This window comes from Tachyglossus aculeatus, chromosome 7 (assembly GCF_015852505.1).
Source record: "Tachyglossus aculeatus isolate mTacAcu1 chromosome 7, mTacAcu1.pri, whole genome shotgun sequence".
In the NCBI taxonomy this organism is placed as follows: domain Eukaryota; kingdom Metazoa; phylum Chordata; class Mammalia; order Monotremata; family Tachyglossidae; genus Tachyglossus; species Tachyglossus aculeatus.
Window position 1 is genome coordinate 18,415,415 of NC_052072.1, and position 24,801 is coordinate 18,440,215.

General features: G+C 53.0%; 1 protein-coding gene across 1 annotated transcript in view; it reads left to right on the top strand.

Moving 5' to 3' along the window:
• Positions 1–497: 497 nt before the first annotated feature.
• The window catches only part of GRM4 (glutamate metabotropic receptor 4), a 178,832-nt gene continuing 154,528 nt past the window's right edge, over positions 498–24,801 (top strand). The window contains exons 1-2 of the mRNA XM_038749051.1: positions 498–534; positions 14,748–15,638. Coding sequence (XP_038604979.1) covers positions 15,117–15,638 — 522 coding nt within the window. The 5' untranslated portion in view covers positions 498–534; positions 14,748–15,116. The remainder of the gene's footprint in view (positions 535–14,747; positions 15,639–24,801) is intronic.

The window sequence follows — 24,801 nt, forward strand, 5'->3', positions numbered from 1 at the left end:
TCTCCCTTCTCTCCCTCCCCGTTTTTCTCTCTCCCCTCCCTCTCCTCTCTTTCTCCCCCTTCTCTCTCTCTCTCTCTCCTATCTCTCCCCCTTCTCCTCCCTCTCTCTTTTCTCTCTCTCTCTCTCTCTCTCTCTCTCTCTCTCTCTCTCTCTCTGTGTCTCCCCCCCGCCCTTGCATTTTTTTGCTGACGTTGCCGCGGCGCTGCGGGTCCCCGAGCCCCCTCTCCGCCCCTGGACACCTGGGTTCCCGGCGGCCGGGAAGAGGATTTCTGCCCCTTGGCACGGAGGAGGAGGAGGAGGAGGAGGAGGAGCAGGAGCAGGAGGAGGGGAAGAAGGAGGAGGAGGAGGGAGAGGAGGCGGGCGCTGGATGGTTGGCTCTCGGGGAGCTGTACTGACTGTCCAGCCTCTCTGCGCCCTGAGCGGGTCCGGGCCGGTGTGAGCCGAGACTCCGCGCCCTCGCTTCTGAGTTCGGGGCAGGGGGCAGGGGGCTCGCCCCCGCCCCCGGCTGCCCCCCGAGGCTGCCCCCTCGGACAGGTAAGTCGAGGCCGGAGGAGGCGGGGGGCGTCGGGGCAGAGGACGGAAGGGAGGGGGCCGTGGGCGGAGAGGAGGTCTAGGGTCCAGGGACGGACCGGTCACCTCTCCGGGGGGCACCGGAGAGCCCAGGCGTCCGGGCGGCTGGCACTCGGGAGGGAGATGAGGTCTCCCTCCTTCCCACCTCCCTCTCCACCGCCTCGGGGGTACTTACTGCCCGCCTCTTCGGCCCGGGGGGCGATGGGCAGTGCCCGGGTGCCCGGGGAGCGGGGCTGTCAGCCCCGGGCTGGGGCGGGGGGAAGCCGTGCCAGCTCTTTCCTCCATGGAGAGGGGGGCCGGTGCCAAGTCGCTCAGTCCAAGGGAGAGGGCAGTGGCAGGGTTCTCTGCCCAGGAAGGGGTGGGGGCAGTGGCAGGTCTCTGGATCCAGAGTCCGGGGGCAGCGACCCGTCTCTCAGAATAGGGTGGGGGGCAGTGCCAGATCGCCTATCTCTCGGGTCAGGATGGGGGGGCAGTGCCAGGTCTCTCAATCCCGGGATCCTCTCAGTCCAGGGGAGAGGGCACTGCCAGGACTCTCTGTCCAGGAAGGCTTCGGGGCAGTGCCAGGTCTCTCGGGCTAGGGGAGGGGGGTACTGCCACATTTCAGATCTCTTGGTTCAGGATGGGGGGCAGAGCCAGGTCTCGCAAACCCGGGTGAGGGTAGTGCCACATCTCTCAGTCCACGGTGGAGCAGTGCCAGGTCTCTCGTTTCAGGGAGGGGGCAGTGCCAAATCTGTGTGTGTGTAGGGGGGCTTAGTGCTAGGTTTTTTTTGGGGGGGGGGTCTACGGGCCCGACAAAGGGACAGTGTCAGCCTTAGTTCGGTAAAGGTGAGAGAGAGGAGGGGCACCGGATGGGCTAGTGCCAGGTGTCTTAGCCGGGGAAGTGGGCAGGAGCAGGTAAGGGGCAGTGCCAGCATCCCCAGCTCGGCTCCCCTTTCCCGGGACCACTCAGCCCCGCCTTCCTCGAAGCACCCCCCCCCCCCCCCCACCCTCCGAGCCTCCTGCCACCTCGGCTGGCTGCCCACATGGAGTTCAGGGGGCTCTGGGGGCTTGGCCCACCCTGGGGCTTCCCGGGGCCAGGTTCCCAGGAGGAGGAGGAGGAGGAAGAGGAAGAGAGCTGGGGATGGGAAATGGTGCCCCGAGGGAGGGAGGGAGGGAGAGAAGGTGTGCGTGTGTGTATGTATTTGTACATATGTGTGTGTATATGTATGTGTTTATATGTGTGTTTGTGTGTGTGCGTGTGTGTATATGTGTGCATATACAGGTGTGTGTATATATAAATATATATAGTTGTGTGTGTACATATAGGTGTGTGTGTGTATATATATATATATGTGTGTGTGTGTTTATATAAATATATATAGGTGTGTGTGTGTGTGCGTATAGGTGTGTGTATATGTGTGTATGTATGTGTGTGTGTGTGTATATATATATATATATATTTAGGTGTGTGTATGTAGGTGTGTGTGTACCTATGTGTGTGTATGTATATATATACACATACATATATATATGCGCATGCTCACTCCTGTGTATATATATGTGCTCATGCTCCTGTGTGTACATGTGAATGAGTGTGTGTAGTATTGGTGAGTGTGAAGGAGTGTGTGTGCGTGTCAACTATGTGTGAGCCCATGTGTGTATATGTTGCCAGTTTGTACTTCCCAAGCGCTAGTACAGTGCTCTGCACACAGTAAGCACTCAATCGATTCGATTGAATGAATGAACTGTGGGTGAGCCCATATGTATGTTTGCGTGCACGTGAATGAGTGTGTGCAGTGTTGGGGAGTGTGAAGGAGCGTTTGTGTGTGCGTGCGTGTTGACTGTGTGTGAGCCGGGGTGTGTGTGTGTTTGTAATTGCCAGCTCAATTTTGGGAAGAGGCTGTTATCCCCTAGGCAGTGATGAAGAGAAGTGTGGAGCCAGTTTCCTCGAAGAGACAGGCGAGTTCTCTGTCCAGCCAAGCCCCTCGGCTTCGTTGTTGGTGTGAATTAGCAGTGTCCCCTCCCTCGCCCCCTGTCCCCTACATACACACACAGAGTCAGTCAGTGACATCCCTGACTATGCCAGCCACCCCTTACCTCCGAGCAGCCCCTGGGAGCCTGGGCTGGAGGATCTTGGAGGGAAAGCAGGGAGAGGCTGGGGAGCCTCCCCAGTGGGAGGTTGGGGGGCCTTTGTCCTGAGTGTCCAGACACAAGCAGCCGCACCCCCCTCCCACCCCAAATTGCCAGCATTTGCTATGTCTCGGCCCGCACCAGCAGACAGCAAAACTAATCAAGTCATCACTATTTCCTGCTGGCCTGTCAGAATTATTACTGACGCTGGGCATGGCTATCTGGAAGGCAGGAGGGGCCGGTTGCTTTGAAGGAACCAGGAGCCCAGAAAGGGAGATTTTAGGAGCCGTGGACTCCCACTGTCTGAGAGAGGAGAGGCCCGAAGCTGAGCTGAGAAGCGCTCTAGACCTTTCCCCAGTAACCCCCTGACCTCTCCTTGGGAGGAGGCCCAGAAAGCTGAGCAGAGAAAGGAAAATGGAGGGGTGAAGAATTCCACCTTTAGGTTGCCCCCCGGGGACTGCGGGAAGGCAGGTAGCTCCCCATCTGTGGCTGGGGTAGCCCCCCATCCCTGTTCTGGGCAGCCCCCCATCCTTGCCTGGGACAGCCCCAAACTCCTGTAGCTTCTCAGCATCTCTTCCAGACTGTGAGCCCGCCTTCTAGACTGGGAGCCCGCTGTTGGGTAGGGATCGTCTTTATATGTTGCCAGCTTGTACTTCCCAAGTGCTTAGTACATTGCCCTGCACACAGTAAGCGCTCAATAAATATGAATGAATCTCTTTCTCAGCTCCTGGGTCTCAGCTTCCCCTATCTGGGCCATAGGTTTGCGGTGGGATTTGGCTCTGTGGGGATGCGGTGAGTGGGAGCCAGGGGAAGGGACTGCCAGGGCTGGGGAGGGTCCCAGTCCAGCCCTGGGCCTCACCTACACGTGCAGGCTTCCCGGCCCTCCCCAAACCATCGAGCTCGCCACCCCACTTTTCCGCACCCCCAGCGTTGTTGAGTCACGCTGCAGAGCGGAGGGGGCTGGGGTTAGGGGGGCGGAGAGGAGGAGGGCAGAGGGAAGGGGGCGGCCAGAGGAAGCGACACGAAGAAGCAGGAGAAGGGGAGAGGGCTCAAACGACAGAGATGCTGGAATCTCTGGGGGCTTCGCCACTTTGGAACTGTGGGATGATGGATGGCTTTCCCTCCCCCTGACACACACCAGCAAGAGTGTGCTGGAGCAGGCAGCCACTAATTATAGCGTGCCCCCAAGACCTCTTTCCCTTGAAGCCTCCGGCAGGCCATCATGCCAACCGTCCGGCGGGCAGTCGCTCCATCTACCTCCCTGCAGTTGGCTGGATTCTCTTCTGGTCCAGTTGCAGGGCTGGGAATTCCCGGAGCCTCTGCCGGAGGAAGGGTCAGTCAGCCTCTGGGAGGCTCCGGGGGCCTCGGACTTCGCCCCGGTGGGGACCCAGGCCCATACAGCCCGATAGCCTCGAGAGCTTTCTGGGAGGGAGAGGGGGTGGCACAGAGGGAGAGGAGCAGCGTCCGCTTGGCCCGGCAGCACCTGGAGGTGGGGGCGGGCAAAGCGAGGCTAGGCAATGTCGGGGAGGAGAAGGACCACCCCTTCCCCAAATAGCCACTTCTGGGAGCAGACTCGCAACTGAGGGGAGAGGCCTGCAGTAATGAGTGGGAGCTGTGGCCCAGTTAGTGGGAGAATATCAAAAATTAATTTAGAGATTTCATCGCCTTTGGCATTTGCACGAATGCAGGCATCCTCCTCCCTTGCCTTTTCTCTCTCTCTCCCTCTCTCGTTCTCCCCAAACTCTGTTTCTCTCTCCCCCCCCTTCTCTCTCATTCTCCCCCTCAATCTCTCCCCTACCATTTCACCCACCTCGATCTCCTTCTTTTACTCCTTTTCACTTCCTCCTCCTCTCCCTTTCACCTCTTTTCTACCTCCGTTTTATCTCTCTCACTTGCTCTCCCTCTTGTCTCTCTTCCTCCCTCTCCTCTCTCTCTCTCTCTCAGCTCTTTCCCACCTCTCCACATCCCCTGGCCCTAAACATATGGACCAGTCAGTTTCGCTCACTAAAACTGGTTTATCATTGCTCCACATTTGCTACAAGCTTTCCTTTTGGCAGTCACTGGTGTCATAATCTCCATTGGCCTTGTCTGAGTTCATTTCTGCTCTTGGTCTTTTTCTCCTCAGCTTGAGGGAGACTTCCTGGGAAGGAGGCATGAAAGCAGACCCGCTGTAGCAGCTCCTTCTTTCCGGCCTTTCATGATTTCGCTTTTTCTCTCGAAATGCTTTATTGTTAACCTACAATGGGCAGATCTTGCGGCAGCATTGAGACCTAAATGTATACATATCCATATGTATATTCAACCAACTGGGGCCCAGAAACTACAGTGCCATTATCTGGGTGGAAAATGCTGGCTTCCAATTAAAGCAGGTGCTTGCTTGCTGTCTTAATTGGGAAGGGCTTCCGTTTAATTGTCAAACGTCACATTTTCTGGGTGAGATTTTCACCCCCTTCTGGAAACCAAGCAGCGTGGCTCAGTGGAAAGAGCCTGGGCTTGGGAGCCAGAGGTCTTGGGTTCTAATCCCGGCTCCGCTGCTTGTCAGCTGTGTGACTTTGGGCAAGTCACTTAACTTCCCTGGGCCTCGGTTACCTCACCTGTAAAATGGGGATTAAGACTGTGAGCCCCAACTGGGACAATCTGATCACCTTGTATCCTCCCCAGTGCTTAGAACAGTGTTTGGCAGATAGTAAGCGCTTAACAAATGCCATCATCATTATTATTATTATTCAGAGAGGTCTAGGGGCTGGACTGGGGACAGGCCAGCAACCCACAGTGGGGCCAAGACTTCAGACTTCCAGACCTGGCCAGAAAGAGGGCAGACCAAGTCGATCTTGGGACCCCTGGGACCCCTGGCCTCCTCCACCAGACAAACCCAGCCAGTTCTTTGGTGCCTGAGCACTTGTTGGGGGTGGGACTTCTAGTAAAGGCACAATTCTAGCCAGAGGGCTATTTTTGGGTGAAATAAATAAATATTGGCCGACTTGACCTGAATTCTTAAGGTTTTTCCTGTTGGGAGCTTGGTTTTCAACTTAACCCCCTTTCTCTGCCTCTCCCCTCCGTGCTCTCCTCAGACAAACCGCATCCCCTGTAATAAGTTTTCAAGGAGGAAAGAGTGTGTAAGCTCCCAGGCACAATGTGCTGAGATAAGACTGTCCCGGCTCTCCAAAGGATTAGTGCAGGTGGAGGGAAAGCTTTGTGATTTAGAAGGAGAGGAGGAGAGAGAGAGGGAAGAGACACCAGGAAGCCCACAGCAGCAGCAGTTGTGGACAAAGGACTTGTCTGCTCAAGGGGAACATCGGAGAATCGAGGCGTTCAGCAGTGGGGTGTGTGTTTGGGTCTCTTGGCCCGGTGGGGCTGATTATGATAATAATAATAATGATTATAATAACTGTGGCATTTGTTAAGCACTTTGTACCTGGCACTGTACTAAGTGCTGGGGTGGATACAAGCAAATCAGGTTGGATGCAGTCCCTATCCTAGGTGGGGCTCACAGTCTCAATTCCCAATTCCCAATACAAGTTGTTGTCACCTTGTACTTCCCAAGTGCTTAGTACAGTGCTCTGCACACAGTAAGCGCTCAATAAATACGATTGATGATGACGAATTCCCATTTTACAGGTGAGATAACTGAGGTGCGGAAAGAGAAGTGAAGTGGGGGAACCCAGAGAGATGGGAACTTTAGGGTGGTGGGGAGAAAGTGTCTTCCTGAGGGTGCTGGGGGTCAGGATGGCTGGCAAAGCCCTCTTCCCCTCAGTAGCTGCCTCTCCCTGGGAGTCGGGGAAGGAGGGGCTGGGTTTGAGTTCAGGGTGGTTGACTCCTGGGGCCCTTCCTGTTCTCTCCCCAGAATCGGGAGTTTGGAGCTGCTGGGCCCACCCTGAAGCTGATTCCCCTTCCTGGTCCTGTCTGCAGCTATCATCTTGTCTCTGGTTGACCCTTCCAGATTCAGGAGGAGGGGCATGCTCTCTGGGCCACATGGTCACCTAGTTAGGTCACTTGGTCCTTCTGCCCCCCGTATTCCAGTGCTGCTGGGGGTCTGGGAAGCAACCATTCCCAGGCTAGGAAGGGAGCTTCTTGGCCCAGTATCCCTGACCCATGTGATCCTAAGACCCTACCAGTCTCTGCCTAGGGCAACAGCAGCAGCTGGAGCCTTCCTGCCTTTGGGGACATGGCTCTGCCTCCTTCTCCACAACCGTGGCCTTGGCCTTAGCTGAGGAGCAGGTGGCTTCAGAAGAAAGTAGGAAAGGCTGCCCCTCAGCCCCCAACCCTGGCTTAGCCACTCTGAGTGCTCTCCCCAGAGGTGGCTCAACAACTGAGAAGAAGCAGCTTGGCCTACTGGCTAGAATATGGGCCTGGGAGTGAGAGAACCTGGGTTCTAATCCCGGGTCCACTCTTCAACTGCTGCGTGACCATGGGCAAGTCACTTCACTTCTCTGTGCCTCAGTTTCCTCATCTGTAAAATGGGGATTTAGATTGTGAGCCCTATGTGGGATAGGAACTGTATCCAACCCGATTACCTCATATCCTGCACTTAGTACAGTGCCGGACACATAATAAGTGCTTAATAAATATAAAAAAAAACTTACCACAAACAAAAATTAGAGGAGGGGATGGTGGTGCCTGCTACGGCTGCTGCAGGAGTCTCAGAAATCTTCTCTTCTGAGAGAGCAGATTGTACCCATTCACTCTGCCAGTGTGCTGGGAATGTGGGGGGAGTACTGGGCAAGAGAGTGTGGATGGCTCAGGGCCAGCCATCACCACTGCTGCACAAACAACTCAAACCTGTGTTCTGCTGAGGTAGGACATAATAGTAATAGCGACATTTATTAAATGCTTACTATCTGCAAAGCACTGTTCTAAGCGCTGAAGAGGTTACAAGGTGATCAGTTTGTCCCACGGGGGGCTCGCAGTCTTAATTCCCATTTTACAGATGAGGTAACTGAGGCCCGGAGAAATGAAGTGACTTGCCCCAAGCCACACAGCTGACAATTGGCGGAGCCAGGATTTGAACCCATGACCGCAGATTCCAAAGCCCATGCTCTTTCCACTGAGCCACGTTGCTTCTCATACTCATGGGTACACTCTCATGTCAGCCACGGCGTCTTCAAAGCACAAGGCAGTGCCACCAGATGCTGCTAGTCGGACACTGGGTTGCTGATTTAGGGATTCTGTGGGCTCCTATTTGCACTGCTGACAAACTGAGATGACCCCTAAGCCTGGAATTCCTATGATTCCCTCAGGATCTGAGTGGCATTTCCTTTGGCAAAAGTTGTGGCCATGGAGGACTTGGGATACACTCTGACAAAGTGAGGCTTGGCTGGCCAGAGATTTTCCTCTCCTCCTCCCCATCCCCCCGACCGTACCTCCTTCCCCTCCCCACAGCACTTGTATATATTTGTATAGATTTATTACTCTATTTTACTTGTACATATTTACTATTCTATTTTGTTAATGATGGGCATATAGATTTCATTCTACTTGTTCTGACGATTTTGACACCTGTCTACGTGTTTTGTTTTGTTGTCTGTCTCCCCATCCAAGACTGTGAGCTTGTTGTTGGGTAGGGACCGTCTCTATACGTTGCCAACTTGTACTTCCCAAGCGCTTAGTACAGTGCTCTGCACACAGTAAGTGCTCAATAAATACGAATGAATGAATGAATCATGGAGGAGTTTGGATGGGATCATGGATTGAAGCTGGAGTAGAGACACCCAATGAATGAATGAATGAAGACTCCCAGAAGGTTCTAATCCTGGCTCTGCCATTTGCCTGCTATGTGACCTTGGGCGAGTCATTTCAAGTCTCTGTTCCTCAGTTTCCTCATCTGTAAAATGGGGTTTGTTGCCCTACTTAAACTGTGAGCCCAGGGTCAGACGGGGACTGTGTCTGACCTGATTATCTTGTATCTACCTCAGTGCTTATTATTCACTATTCATATTATTCTGCCCAGACAGAGGTGGTGTAATAATAATAACTGTAACTGTGGTATTTGTTAAGCACTTACTATAGTTTACACACTGTTTTAAGTGCTGGGGAAGATATATGATAATCAGTAAACATGACATAATCCCTGCCCACATGGGGCTCACAGACTAAGTAGAAGCAGCATGGCTCAGTGGAAAGAGCACAGGCTTGGGAGTGAAAGATCATGGGTTCTAATCCCGGCTCCCCCACGTGTCTGCTGTGTGACCTTGGGCAAGTCACTTAACTTTTCTGAGCCTCACTTACCTCATCTGTAAAATGGGGATTAAGACTGTGAGCCCCATGTGGAACAACGTGATCACTTTGTATCCTCCCCAGCGCTTAGAACAGTGCTTCACACATAGTAAGCACTTAACAAATGCCATCATTATTAAGTAGGAGGGAGTAGGATTTAATTCCCAGTTTACAGATGAGTTAAATGAGTGCCCCAGGGTGGAGGCCGAGCCCCTCAGAGGCTGAACTCCAAGGTGGAAGCCAGGAACCAGGACTCAAAAGGAAAACTCCTCACTATTGTCTTTAAAGCACTCCATCATCTTGCCCCCTCCTACCTCACCTTGCTACTCTTCTACTCCAACCCATTCATTCAATCGTATTTGTTGAGCGCTTACGGTGAGCAGAGCACTTTACTAAGTGCTTGGGAAGTACAAGTTGGCAACATATAGAGACGGTCCCTACCCAACAGCAGGCTCACAGTCTAGAAGCAGCGTGGCTCAGTGGAAAGAGGCCGGGCTTTGGAGTCAGAGGTCATGGGTTCAAATCCCGGCCCCGCCACTTGTCAGCTGGGTGACTTTGGGCAAGTCACTTCACTTCTCTGGGCCTCAGTTACCTCATCTGGAAAATGGGGGCTGTGAGCCCCGCGTGGGACAACCTGATCACCTTGTAACCTCCCCAGCACTTAGAACAGTGCTTTGCACATAGTAAGTGCTTAATAAATGCTATCGTTAAATGCCATCGTTAGAAGGGGGAGACAGACAACAAAACATATTAATAAAATAAATAGAATAGTAAATATGTGCAAGTAAAATAAATAGAGTAATAAATCTGTACAAACATATATACAGGTGTTGTGGGGAGGGGAAGGAGGTAAGGCAGGGGAGATGGGGAGGGGGTGGAGGGGGAAAAGAAGGAGGGGCCTCAGTCAGCCTGCACACTCTGCTCCTCTACTGGTAACCTTCAAACTGTGTCTCCATCTTGCTGCAGACCCCTCGCCAATGTCCTGCCTCTGGCCTGGAATGCCCTCCCTCCTCAAATTCGACAGTCAATTACTCTCCCCCACTTCAAAGCCTTATTGAAGGCACATCTCCTCCTGGAGGCCTTCCCAGTGCCCCCCCTTCCTCTTCTCCCACTCCCTTCTGCGTTGCAGTGACCTGTTCCCTTTGTTCTTCCCCCCTCCCAGCCCCACAGCACTTATGTACCTATCTGTAATTTATTTATACTAACGTCTGTCTCCCCACTCTAGACTGTAAGCTCATTGTGGGCAGGGAATGTGTCTGCTTATTATTACATTATACTCTCCCAAGTGCTTAGAACAGTATTCTGCACACAGTGAAGTGCTCAACAAATATGACTGAATGATTCCACCTGGATCACCTTTAAAGGAAAAACAGGGGGTCACTGGTTAATGGCACCCCAGCTACCCGCCAGTTAACTGGGTCCATCTTGGGCCCTGGGTGCGAATTTCCCCAGGACTTGGACTTCAGCTGCAGCAGGAGGAATTTGCGTTAGTGATGGTATTTATTAAGCGCTTACTATGTGCCTAGCACTGTTCTAAGCGCTGAGGGGATACAAGGTAATCAGATTGTCCCACATGGGGCTCACAGTCTTAATCCCCATTTTACAGAAGAGGGAACTGAGGCACAGAGAAGTGAAATGACTTGCCCAAAGTCACACAGCTGACAATTGGCCGAGCTGGGATTAGAACCCATGACCTCTGACTCCCAAGCCTGTGATCTTTCCACTGAGCCACGCTCCAGGGGTGGGAACCCAGTCATCCCCCCATCCCTCCAGAGGCACATCGGCAATTAAATAGGAGTCTTAAAACCCTGACTGACCTTGTCACCTTTCCATACTGCCAGGTCATCGAGGCTCTCCAGGCCTTTGGGCAGGATCCCTGGCAGCTCACAGCCCTTGCATTCACTAGCTTCTGGAATGTATTAACAGAAGAGCTGGGGCAGTCTCGGCTCCCCAAGGACTTGACCCGGCTTTTCTGGGATGCAGGGGACTGGACCAAATGAACTTTCTGGGTTCAGGACTTTACAGTTCTCTGTGATGGGGCACCCAACAATATCTGAGAGCCCTGCAGGGGTGGCAGGGGTCAGTTGGCCTTCCGGGGACCCTCCCTGGGAATTGATGAGGATACTGGAAAGGCTGTTAGCAGGTGAAATATTCATGTGCCCACCGTGTTGAGACCTCTCCTCCCCACCCCCTCTTCTGCAATCTTCCCGCTTCAATCCATTCCTCCACTGTGCTCCTTCCTCTTTTGGAACCAGCAGGACCTCTGGAGGCAGGAGGAAAAAGAAGAGTCAGGGAGAGGGAGAGCCGCCTGCATTCAGGACACTTTTGCACGTGACCAAGCGGAAGGAACGGCCCTGAAAGCTTCAGAAAATAATTGGTTATTCGGAATGGAGAATCATTTCTATCCAAATGCTTCAATTTTGAATTTGGCTTCGGGGGTGGGGGGCAAAGATGATATCAAAATGAGTTTCTGGCATGGAGAGGGGGACTACCACGACTGCATATACTGGCTGTTGATGACCCTTATCTCTTGGTGGTGTGAGCTCTCCCTCTCTCCCTCCATTCCCTCTCTCTCTCCCCCCTTTCTCTCTCTCTCTCTCTCTCTCTCTCTCTCTCTCTCTCTCGCTCGCTCTCTCTCCCTCCCTCCCCTTCCCTCTTTTTCTGTCCTTTCTTTTCTCCCCCAATTCTCTTCCCACTTTCACTGTGGGATTTGAAGGAGAATGTTGGGGGAGGCCAAGGGAGTGGATAGGGAAGATGCAAATGTAGCTCTCCCTCGACCTGCTCACCGGGGTTCCATTCACTCGCTGGTATTTTTTTTTTACCTCACCCTAGTCACATTATGAGATCAAAGGAAGCAGAAGAAGCTGAAACTGGTGGCAGCTTCCCTGGAGTGACTCTCTGGAGGGTTCAGAGAGCCCAGACAGGCCCCCGAAATGAAGGAGGCAGGATCAGTCTGGTCCAGTAGCTCACCAACAGGGAAAAATTGGACTGGTTCTTATCTGACAGTGGCTCATCCAGGGAAGGAGGAATCTTTCTGCTTCCAGTGAGTGGAGTCAAGGCAGCGTAGTCCAGTGGTCAGGATCCAGGGAGGGAGTCGACTCCCTTATCCTCTCCCTCATAGCCACCCTACCCTCTGTTTCCTCCCCACTATGGCCCTTGGCTATAGGACTGCCTGCTTTCTGACCAACTGGGTCACCCCAATTGAGGGTCCTAGGAGTCCTGGCTAGTGTCTCTCCCTTTCCCATAAACCCCTGCCACGTCAGGTCATCCCCGATGCCCCTCACGGGTTGCTGGGGAAAGATCAAGGGGTCCCAAATGAAGGGAAGCATCAGAGCTTCAACAAGGCTCTGGTGGTAATGGGGCCCTTGCCAGGGGTAGGCTGGGAACAGGGCCACAGGGCAGGAGGAGTGATGCTCTGATAGGAATGGGGCTCTGGTCAGGGGAAGGCTGGGGCAGGGGCCATTAGGTGGGAGGAGTGATGCTGTAGTGGTAACGGGGCCCAGGTTGGGGGGAGACCTGGGACAGGGACTCCAAGGTGGGAGGAGTGATGCTTTTCTGGAAATGGGGCTCAAGTGTTTGGGCATGGTGGCTACTGGGATCTGGGTGGGATGCAATCTGGAAGCATTGCCCTGCTGGACTTGTCTGTGCACTTTTAACTGGCATCGCTGAGTCTCGGGGGTGGTGGTAGGAACCTCTCCCCCCCGGGGGGGAGCAGCCCTTCAGTCCCCAGTGGACTCTGGCCTCCTTCAACCAGGGATGGGCATGCTTTTTGAGTAGCATCACCCTCCTCGTCCTCATTTCCAGCCCTCGGATGACTGGCAGTGGCGAGGGGCCCAGGTCCACTCCCTTACGTGGAGTTGTGGAAAGTTCATTCAAATTCCTCCAGCCCCCAATGCAAGACCAGGAAGGGGAAGAGGCGGGGGCTAGGGAGGAGGGCAGGACAGTGGCCGGCGGCTGGGGGTTCTGAAAAGGGACAAACAGTATGGCCCAGTGGCACAGGTTTGGGAGTCAGAGGACCTGGGTTCTAATCTTGGCTCTGCCACTTGGCCGCTGTGTGAACCTGGGCAAGTCACTTCATTTCTTTGTGCTTCAGTTATCTCATCTGTAAAATGGGGATTAAGACTATGAGACATTTGTGGGAAAGGGACTGTGTCCAACCTGATTATCTACCCCAGTGCTAAGTATAGTGCCTCCTGCATAGTAAGTGCTTAACACATACCATGAAAAAAAGGGAGGGCAGCAAGGCAGGATGTGGCTGGGTGAGGGGCCATGAGGTTTGTGTGCTGGGCAGACAATCTGAAGACCCTTTGGAGGGTCAGAAACATATATGAAACTCTCCACTGCGGGGTGGCAGGAGGTTGGGGGAGGACTGGGCAGTGGGAACAGATTTGGTTCCCGAATCTGGAAGGGGACAGAAGCAGGGTTGCCTAGTGGCTAGAGCACAGGCCTGGGAGTGAGAAGGACCTGGGTTCTAATCCCAGATCTACCACTTGTCTGCTGTGCGATCAGCATGGCTTACTGGAAAGAGTATGGGCTTGGGAGTCAGAGATTGTGGGTTCGAATCCCTGCTCTGCCACTTGTCGGCTGTGTGACTTTGGGCCAGTCACTCAGCTTCTCTGTGCCTCAGTTACCTCATCTGTAAAATGGGGATTAAGACTGTGAGCCCCACAAGGGACAACCTGATCACCTTGTATCTACCCCAGTGCTTAGAACAGTGCTTGGCACATAGTAAGCGCTTAACAAATACCATCATTATTATTATTTGTGCCTCTGGGACTGTGAGTCCTATGTGGGACATGGACTGTGTCCAACGTGATTAGCTTGTATTATCTTTCACAGCACTTAGTACAATGCCTGGCACATAGTGCTTACCAAATACCATAAAACCCCCCAAAACAAATCAAAAGTGAGATTGAAGGAAGAGCTGGCATCCTCCTCTCTTCCTCTGGGATGAATATTTAATCACCAAATCAGTGGTGGGAGTGGAGAGCATGCAGAGCTGTAACCCAACCCCACAAGACCAAGGGTGGCTTTGGGGTTGTTTCTCCACCAGTGAGGCCGGCCTAGCTCACTTCCACCACATTCCGCCAAATCACCAAGCTCCCCAGTCAGGGTTCACTGCTCCCCTTATTGAAGGCACATCTCCTCCAAGAGGTCTTCCCTGCTTAAGCCCCCATTTCCTGTTCTTCCACTCTCTGCCACGTCACCCTTGCACTTTTATCAGCTCCCTTTTTTCACCCCATCCTCAACCCCGCAAAACTTATGTCCATGTCTGTAATTTATTTATTTCTATTGATTCCTGTCTCCCGCTGTAGATTGTGAGCTCACTGTGGGCAGGGAATGGGTCTACCAACTCTGTTATATTGTACTCTCCCAAGTGCTTAATGCAGTACTCTGCACTCAGTAAACACTCAATAAATATAATTGACTGACGTCCAAGATATCTGGTGGGAAAAGGGTGCAGGATGTCTCTGTCCCAGGGTGTGCCCAGGTCCCCAGGGAAGAGCAGGGCAGGGTCCTGAAGGATCTTCGGTGTCAGCTTTCCCCTGCTCCATGTCCTCCCGGGATGCCCTCTGGGGCCCTTGAGCCATGAAGCAGGATTGGAGCTTTGGCTTTTGGAAGCCTTCAGTCGTGCCTGGTTTTGTTCTGGGCCATCACTGACTCTTTCCAGTTAGAACCAGGCTGAGCAGTCAGGAGCACTGCAGACCCCAGTGAATGTGCCAGATCCGGAGGCCACAACCCACAGCCTCTCTGCCTCTGGCTGTCTAGCAAGAAAGCCAGTGGGTTAATGTCAACCTTCCTCTCTGGTTGACTTCCTCTCTCTCTGTCTCTCTCTCTCCTCCCCCACCACTAAGGAACAGAGTCGCTGTCTTCTTGATGCCAAGTTATGCCAAGCCCGGAGACTTCCTCTCTCTCTGCAGCTGTGACTCTCTGCAGGGCCAGCCAGCAGCACTGGTGAACCCTGAGCCTGGTGTCCCCGAGCCCCCCCGGTGACCCCGGGCCTGGATGGTGGTGGCTCCCGCATCTGCTGAGACGTCCTCGTGGGGTAGTGATACCAAGGGAATCACCCATCACTTCAGGTGGCTCGGGACCCCCAAGCCGACCCACCCTTGAGCCAGCCGGCCTCTCCAGGTGCCTGGCGGGGGGCGAGGGCTGCCCATGCCAGGGAGCCAGGCCGCGGGGCAAGCCGCGGGCAGGGGCTGAGGCTGCCACGTTCCCTGGCGATGAGCGGGAAGGGCGTAGGCTGCCTGGGCGTGGAGCAGTTCTCCCTCTACCTTCTGCTCGGCCTCTGCTACTGGGGATCCCCCGCTCTGGGCAAGCCCAAGGGCCCGGGCCATCCTCACATGAACTCCATCCGGCTGGACGGGGATCTGACCGTGGGCGGGCTGTTCCCTGTACACGGGCGCGGCTCGGAGGGCAAGGCCTGCGGCGACCTCAAGAAGGAGAAGGGTGTCCACCGGCTGGAAGCCATGCTCTTCGCGCTGGACCGCATCAACAACGACCCCGACCTGCTGCCCAACATCACCTTGGGCGCCCGCATCCTGGACACCTGCTCGCGCGACACCCATGCCCTGGAGCAGTCGCTCACCTTCGTGCAGGCGCTCATAGAGAAGGACGGCACAGAGGTGCGTTGCACCCACGGGGGACCACCCATCATCACCAAACCCGAGCGCGTGGTGGGTGTCATCGGGGCCTCGGGCAGCTCTGTCTCCATCATGGTGGCTAACATTCTGCGCCTCTTCAAGGTGAGTCACGTATTCCGGCTCCCTCTCCTCCTTCTCCCCACCCTGAGCTCATGGTTGTTGACTGGAGCCAGAGGGGAGGGAACACTAGAGTGGGGGAAATGGAGATCCTGGTTCCCAGCACTAGTGTCTAGAAAACGCTAATCCTTTTGGCCAGTCATCCCTCTCTTCCCCTCCCTTCCCTCCATCTCTTCCTCCCTTTGTCCCTTCCTGCCCTTCTCTTGTCTTCCCTCTTGCCTCTTCTCTCTTTCCTTCCTATTTGCTTTCCTATCTGGCTGCCTACCTTCCTGCCATCCTACCTTCCTGTCTTCCTTCCTGCCTCTTTTCTTCTTTCCTCCCTCCTTCCTTCCCTTCCTCACTCCCTCCCTTTCTCTCCCTCCTTCCCTGTTTAGCAATTCAATGCTGGCCAAGTGCTCAATGAAGCCACTAAAACAATCACAACAACAATGGTGAGAAAAACATTACAAGCATTTTACCAATAATTATGTGCCTGTTTTTCACTCAGAGCCTCTATGTGTGTGTGTGTGTGTGTGTGTGTGTGTGTGTGTAGGAAGGAAGGAAGGAAGGAAGGAGGGGGCTGCATGTGCTGAGGGGATGGATGTGTGCTAACACTTCCCTTCTGGGCTTTCCAGGGAAACAGCCCCCCTCTCCTTCAGGGCACTGCCTTTCTCAGGAAGGTTCTGAAAGGTGGAAGGCAGTGGCACCTGCTCGGGGGTGACAATGGGAAGGGAGATTATGTCCTGGGACCAGAAAGAATGGAGAAGGAAGGTATTTGGATGCCCTTTTACCATCTGCCTTTTTCCCACCCCTATTTCCTCTGCTCAGCTGGCCTCACCAAGGCTCCTGGGGGGGCAGAGGGAAGGGCAGGCAGAGGGGAGGGGAGGCAGGCTCAGCTTTCTGGGCAGTGGTGCCAGAAGGGCACTCATGGACCAGTGCCAGACTCCATTCCTGTGACTTCCCCTTCACTGACTTGGGTTCAGTCTCAGGGCTGCCTGGGGTGGGGGTTCAGACCCAAAGGTAGGAGGCTCCCCCAGGCTAGCATTCTGATGTGGGTAGTTGCCTCTGTGGTCATCTCTAGGCTGCAGAAGAGGGGACTCTGTCCCTCCCACCCCCCCGGGTTGGGGAGCAGCGTATTCTGCCTGTTGGTCTGCGGAGCTCGGGACTGCCTGAGAACAGACCTAGGTCGTCGTCCAACAGGCTGGAATGTCTGTCCTGTCCCCAGCCCAGAGGCCAGAAGGTGCCTGCATGGGGCTTGGCCTACTCATCAGGGGAGATGACCACTGGTCAATGGGCCTCCTTGGGAGGGGGGCAGGCAGTACAGAGCACCAGACAGAGCTAACAGCCTCCCCCTGTGGGGCTCTCTGAAGTTTCCACTGCAGTAGTTCCTGGACCCCTGGCTTCCAGGGGACTGCAGTCTAATGTGAACTTCTTGGGAAGAATTCCAGGCCTGGTCTCTGCTCAGGCCTCAGACCCTGAATCTCCTGCACCCTCACTTTGGATCCCCCATCCCTGTTTCCTTCTCCCCTCCCATTGGTGGCTCCTGGCTGATGCTGGGACACAGACAGCCATGACCCCAACACGCTCTGCTGAGGGCCCAGCATTAGCAGGGCAAGCATTTGAAGGGTAATTTCTGAGAAAAACAATGGCCCCCATCCCCAGGAGGGCCTCGTTTAGGGACAGACCTGGTGGTGGGGTTTGGATGGGGCTGGGACCGGGCTTTGGAGTTAGGGCTCGGGCGAAGGTTAGAATCTGGGTTGGGGCTGCAGTTTTGGTAAGGGTAGTGTGATTAGGTCAGTGCTGGGTTTAGGATAGCAGGTATTGATGCTCTATATGATGTTTGGCTGGTCACTGAGTGGCTTTGTCACTGGCCCAGTGATGGCTAGTACCACATTCATCCCTTTGTTGCCTCTGAGATTTTCACGCTGGGAGATTCCAGCTGTTTCGGTCCCTGCTGTGGTAGCCCTGTGGGTCTGATGATTCCTCCATTCCCTCTTTGGATGTGGATCTCCTCCTGCTTCCGAGTCCCCAGTTCCCGGCTGCCGAGTGGGACCGGCCCGGGAATGGGTTGGCACCCCTGAGCCAGGTCGATCCCCAGGGAGCCATTGAGCCTGGGGGGGTGGGAGGAGGTCCTTAACCTTGCCCCACAAGAGGGGTCTGCTCTTTGGGTTGGGACAACTTGGGCACCACCAATTCCATCCCTCTTGGAGACGGATAAGCTACGGGCCTGAAAGTCCAGAGGACCTGGATCCTAATCCCGGCTCTGCCGCTTGCCTGCTCTGTGACCCTGGGCAAGTCACTTAGCTTCTCCGGGCCTCAGTTACCTAAACTGTAAGGTGGGGATTAAGACTGTGAACCTCATGTGGAACAGGGATTGCGTCCAGCCCTATTTGTTTGTATCCACCCGAGTTTAGTACAGTGCCTGGCACATAGTAAGCCCTTAACAAATATCACAATTAGTATTATTATTATTATTAATCCTGGGCTCTGGGGAGACTGCAAGAAAGCTGATGCCCTGGCACCCCAGTGTGAGGGCATCTTCTGGGGGTAGAACAGCAGTGGAGGGAGTCCTCACCGGGGTAGCCCTTGTGACTGCCCTTATTTCTCCACACCCAATGAATTCTATGGATTTCTCTGGTTCCTGCCTCCCTTTCCCCAAATCGAATCCCCCTTTCTTCTGTCCCTGGAGAACTAAAGGGGTTCCCTAGAGGCTGAGCCCCTGAGAGGTGGGACGGGAGTGAGAGATGGGGCCGGGGAGAGACAGACATCTGTTCACTGAGCCTGAGTTCCCTGGGTCTCTTTCAGCAGCATTAAAGTTCCAGACCAACGACGCAAGGGCTACTCAATAATTAAAATGAGAGAAATGAGAGGCAGCGTGAGAAACTTAAAAGCCATTAGCTGCGGCAAAAAGATTGAACTTTGGAGAGGGAGAGAACGAGGGAGCGAGAGTGGAGAGGAGAGGGAGGAGGGGGAGGCGGGAAGGGAGTGGGCTGAGCGCGTGAGACACCTTGATGGAGTTTGAGGAGGATTCCTTCCTAATGTTTTAATTTCAAAGCTCATTTGGTTTCTCAGTAAAGGGTCCCACGAGGGGCCGTGGAGAGGCCCCTCTCCAGGGGAGGCTGGCGGGGAGGCTGACGAGGCCGGCAGGGCGTACCACAAGCTGCCTCCCTATCACAGATTCTCTTCCTTCTAGCAGGAAGGTTTGGGGCTGGGAGCAGGAGGGGAGGCCTGGCAGTGTCCTGAGAGAAACTTGGGTTGGGGAGGAAAGGGGGTGGCCCCACAGGCCCCGATCTGGGGAGGGAGGAGGAATTGATCTTCTGGAGCCTGGCGTGCAGAAGAGAGAGAAATAGCCAATGTGCTGAAATGCAAACCGAACGTGGATCTCCCTTGAGACGCTGGCTCAATCAGGGAGGTTCTGCCTGGGAGGTTTTCCTGAAAGGTTCTTTTTTTGGCCTGCTTTTTCCCCTCAAAGAGTAGACTGGAAGGTGGTTGAGAGAAAGAATAATGTCCTCTGGACAAAGTGCTAAATAAATTCCTTTGAGTGATCGATAGATAGACGGATTGATTGATTTGTCTTGCTCTTCTGGGTCTGGGATCATCCCAGGAGTCACTGGAGGCCTAGGACCAGATCTGGGTGTCCGAGCCTCGGGTGGCCTTTGAGCTCTTGGCCTGCCAGTCTCTGGGGTGGCGAGGGTATCGAGCCTCGTGGGAAGGTTGTTGGTTTAATAATGAGGAAACTTTAGTGAGTCCTGCCTGGGGCCTTCCCCTCTGGTCCTTGTCCACCCAGCAACACTATTAGGCTCCTGCGGGTGGTTCCTACTGTGGAGTTCTGGATGAGGGTCAGGCTACAGGGGATGTGAGTCTGGGGGCAGCTCAGGAACTCCAGCTTCACCCTTCTGTGGCAGAGGCTGGGGCCTGCAGGATGTCCTTTGCAGGTCCGTTCTGCCGCTGTGGAGATCTTAGCCCTGTAGCCCAAGGAGCCAGATCCCCTTATTCTACTCTGGTCTCTGACCTCCTGGGGCTCTGTGAGGGCCCCTGAGTCATAATGGGGGTGCCCAACGTCCCCATCGCCCATCACTCTGGCCTCCTCCTGGGTATTAAGAGGCAGAAACCATAGGGGTCCTGACTTCTTCTCCCTGGGTTTTCACACTGGCCCATTGAGGCCAGGATAGCCACAGAGGGGTCTCCCCATTTGACAGAGAGGGAGATTGAGGTCCACAGGGGTTAAGAGGCTCATTCATGGTCTCTCCAGCAGGTCAGTTAAAAAAAAATTTTTTTAAGTTAATGTTTTAATTGATTTAATGTTTTAAGTTAATTTTTTTTAAAGTTAAGCGCTTACTATCAGGTTAATTAGGTTGGACACAGTCCCTGATTCACATGAGGCTCATAGTCTTAATCCCCGCTTTACGGATGCGGTAACTGAGGTACAGAGAAGTAAAGTGGCATGCCTAAGATCACACAGCAGATAAGTGGCAGAGCTGAGATTAGAACCCAGATCCTTCTGACACCCAGGCCCATGCTCTAACACCTAGACCACACTGTTTCTCAAACAAGCACACAGTTCCCCCACCTCACTGTAAGCATTTGAGGAATGAGAGGCAGCTTCCTTGGGGTCCACTCTCTGACTTCTTTAACCCTGGATGATTTAGGGGGTTTGGGCTAGGGGGCTCTGGGGAGGGTCCTCCCTAACACAGGTTCTCTCTCCCGAACACTTGGGCTAACGCTCCCCATCCCCTGCTTCTCGCTCCAGTCCCCTCCACTGCCTCCAATCTTGTGCATCAGAGTTGGAGAAACAGAAGGGCAGCCCCAGGCTGAGCCCACCGGAGTGGTCTCTCCAAGGGGAGGGCCCTGGCTCAGGGGAGTGTGGAAGAAGGTCCCAGGGACCTCTCCGCCTCCACGCTCCAGGAAGGAGCTAGTAGGAAGCTGTTCAACCCTCTCACTGCTGGGAAAATTGGTCTGAGGAGCACTTGAGTGAAATGAAAGCAACCAGGGATTTCAGGGGCCGACTCTGCTGCTGATGCCAGCGGCAATAGGAGTGATGCAAAGACTAATTATCCCAGAGTTAAGAGGAGGTTCCAGGCCGCAGCCGCTGTGTAGGAGCTTGGTTGGAGCAGGTGGGCACTGGGGGTTGTGGGGGGCTGCTGGCCCTGGTTGGAGAGACAGTGGACCTCCCTCACCTGTGAGTCTGGGGACTCCGGAGGCTCTGCCTGTCAGTCAGTCAGTCAATTGTATTTATTGAGTGCTTACTGTAGGCAGAGCACTGTACTACATGTACAGGAGAAGCGGCGTGGTTCAGTGGAAAGAGTGTGGGCTTTGGAGTCAGAGGTCATGGGTTCAAACCCCAGCTCCACCAATTGTCAGCTGTGTGACTTTGGACAAGTCACACAGTCACAAGTCACAAGTCACCTGTATATATGTATATACGTTTGTACATATTTATTACTCTATTTATTTATTTATTTTACTTGTACATATCTATTCTATCTATTTTATTTTGTTAGTATGTTTGGTTTTGTTCTCTGTCTCCCCCTTTTAGACTGTGAGCCCACTGTTGGGTAGGGACTGTATATGTTGCCAACTTGTACTTCCCAAGCGCTTAGTACAGTGCTGTGCACACAGTAAGCACTCAATAAATACGATTGATAAATTGATTGACAAGTCACTTAACTTCTCTGTGCCTCAGTTCCCTCATCTTTAAAATGGGGATTAAGACTGTGAAACCCCTGTGGGACAACCTGATCAACTTGTAACCTCTGCAGCGCTTAGAACAGTGCTTTGCACATAGTAAGCACTTAATAAATGCCATTATTATTACTAAGCTCCTGGGAGAGAAGCAGGGCTTCAAGAGTGGGGATGAATTGACTGACTGTCTCTAAACTGAATGAAGCTTCTCAAAGCTGGGTCTCGTTAGACCCAGCAGGCAGGTCGTGGAGATGCCTGACTGAAGCCAGTCTCTCTGGGCTGTCTGTCTGTCTGCCTCTCTGGGGTCTGAGAGGACTAATTACTGATGGAGATGGCCTTTTCTTTGACCTGGAAGCCCTGGGCCATTTCTAGAGCTGTAGTATATAGGGGAAGCAGTGTGGCTCAGTGGAAAGAGCCTGGGCTTGGGGGTCAGAGGTCATGAGTTCTAATCCTGGCTCTGCCACATGTCTGCTGTGTGACCTTGAGCAAGTCACTTAACTTCTCTGAGCCTGTTACCTCATCTGTAAAATGGGGATTAAGACTGTGAGCCCCACGTGGGACAACCTGGACACCTTGTGTCCCCCCAGCACTTAGAACAGTGCTTTGCACATAGTAAGTGCTTAATAAATGCCATCATCATTATTATTATTATTAATAAGTATGTTTATTGAGCACCCACAGTAGGGTGGTGCATTGTACTGGGTGTTGGGGAAGAATAGAATAAAGAAATGATAGGTTCCCTGCCCATGGGAGCTTACATTCTGGGGAGACAAACAAACAAAATATATATATATATATATATATATATATATATATGTATGTATATATATATGTGTGTGTGTGTGTGTGTGTGTCTAGAGAGGGTTTACTAAGTTTGCAAGTTCTAGAGTTGGCTGACGGGATGATGTGGCTCAGGATACTGGAAAATAAATCAGGGAAAGCTTGTTGGAGGAGGTGGGATATAGGGAGGATTTGAATGTGGGGACAGCTGTGGTCTGTCCGATGTGAAAGGGGCTCAAAGTGGGCCAGGTGGGGGTAGGTTTCCCAGCTGGAGAAAAAGCCCGAGTGAGGGGGATAGAAGTGGGAGAGTCAAGAGAGCCTCCATCCCTAAGGATACACTTACCCCCCTCTGGCCTGGGCTCTAATTATTTAGTCCATCAGTCAGTGGTATTTTTGGAGCTCTTACGGTGTGCAGAGCACAGTACCAAACACTCGGGAAAATATAATGCCATGGAGTTGGTAGATACAATCCTTGTCCATGAGATCATAGGTTAGAGGGAGAGACAGGCATTAAAATAAATTACAGATGGGGAAAATTATAATAGAGTATAAGGCTATGCACATATTTATCAAAGTGCTTACAGGTTCTCTAGACCATAGGCTTCTTGTGAGCAGGGAACTTGTTTACCAACTCTGTTAATATTGTTCTCTGCGCAGAGTAAGCGTTCAATAAATGTGATTGATTAAGGGGTATGCAGCCAAGTGTACAGTGATGCAGAGGGAAGAGTGGGTAGGGGAAATGAGGGCTGAGCCCAACAGTTGCGTGAAGTAGGGACTGGAATGGAGAGAGGCAGGAGGCTGGGAGTTCAGCGAAGAGGCTGATGTAGTAATCAAGGAGGGAAACGATGAGTACTTGGATCAGTTTCGTAGCAGTTTGGGTGGAAAGGAAAGGGTGGCTTCTAGAGGTGCTATGAAGGTAGAACTGACAGGATTTCATGACAGATTGAATGTGCGGGTTGAATGAGAGAGAGAAGTCGAGGATAATGCCAAGGTTACGGGCTTGGGAGACAGGGAGAGTGGTAGTGTGTTCTACGGTGATAGGAAAGTAAGGAGGAGGACACGGTTTGGGTGGGAAGATGAGGAGGTCTGTTTTGGACATGTTAAGTTTGAAGTGTCGGCGGGACTGCAGCGAGGGAGAGAGATCAGGGCTGGAGCTGTAGATTTGGGAATCATCCACGTAGAGACGGTATTTGAAGCCGTGGGAGTGAATGAGTTGTCCAAGATAATGGGTGTAGTTGGAGAATAGAAGGGACCCAGAACTGAACCTTGCGGGTCCCCCACAGTTAGTGGGTGGGAGGTAGAGGAAGAGCCAGAGAAAGAGACAAAGAAGAGCCAGAGAAAGGGACTGAGAAGCAGCAGCCAGAGAGATAGGACAACCAGGAGAGGACAGTGTCAGTGAACTAAAGCCTAGATAATGTTTCCAGGAGAAGGGGGTGGTCCACAGTGTTGAAGGCAGCTGAGAGGTTGAGGAGGATTAAGAATGGAGTAGAGGTCACTGGCAAGGAGGTCATAGGTGCCTTCTAGAGGGCCGTTTCCATGAAGCGAAGAGGATTGAAGCCGGATTCTGGCCGTCAAGGAGAGAACTAGGCGAGAGAAAGTGGAGACAGTAGGCGTAGACAACTCACTCAAGGAGTTTGGAGAGGTATAGTAGGAGGGAGATGGGAACAATAACCAGAAGGTGTCAAGGGAGGTCAAGGGAAGCTCCAGTCTAACCCGATGGCCGATCTCCAAGGCTCGATTAGGAAAATCGCAGATGACACTCCCCAACTCCTCCCAGCCTCTCTCACCAAGCCCCTCTTTTTCCAGCAGGATCTCCAGGGCCAACTGCGATTTCAGTCAGCTCCATGTCCTGCTTCCATCGACCTGGCCCTCTCATCAAGAGACAGAGGAGGCAGAGTCCAGATCTAGGAGGAAGCAATAGGGTGACTCCAGTCAGGTGTGCTTCATGTCACCTGGCCCAGGGTGGGGAGTGAGGGATGTGGGAGTGGGGACCAGTAGCTTCCCGATGAGAGGAAGGGGAGTGATTGTTTGGCATCAGGGAATGTTGGAAATCACAGCTGCTCTCTCCCAATCCTGTTTATGATGAGCTGTTGCTGTTTTGGGGAGGAGAGAGGAAAACGTAGGCTTTCAAATGTTGCTTTGGCCAGCCAGTGCTGCCTTTATCCCACTCTGGTGGGTGCAAGTTGGATTGCTAGTTATGATATTTATGAAGTGCTTTCTAGTGTCATGCACTATGCCAAATGCTGGTTTAGATAACTGGATTGAATGCAGTCCCTGTCCTACAAGAAGTAAAGAGAGTAGTTCTCTTATCCCCTTTTACTACTGCTACTACTACTACTACTACTGCTATTAATCTTGGTATTTGCTAAGTGCTTCCTATGTGTCATGCATTGAACTAAGCACCGGGTTAGATACAAGATGATCAGATCAGACACAGTCCCTGTCCTACACAAGGCCCACAGTCCAAGAGGGAGAACAGGAATTAAATCCACATTTTACCTCCATCTCATCTATTTTGCCCTTGACCGCTCGTATACATCCTCTATGTGGCCTGGGACTTCCTGTCCCTTCATAGAAGACAGACCACCACTCTCCCACATTCAAAATCTTATTAAAATCACACCTCCTCCAAGAGGCCTTCCCTGACTATGCCCTCATTTCTCCTACTCCATCTCCCTTCTTTGTCACCCATGCGATTAGATCTGGT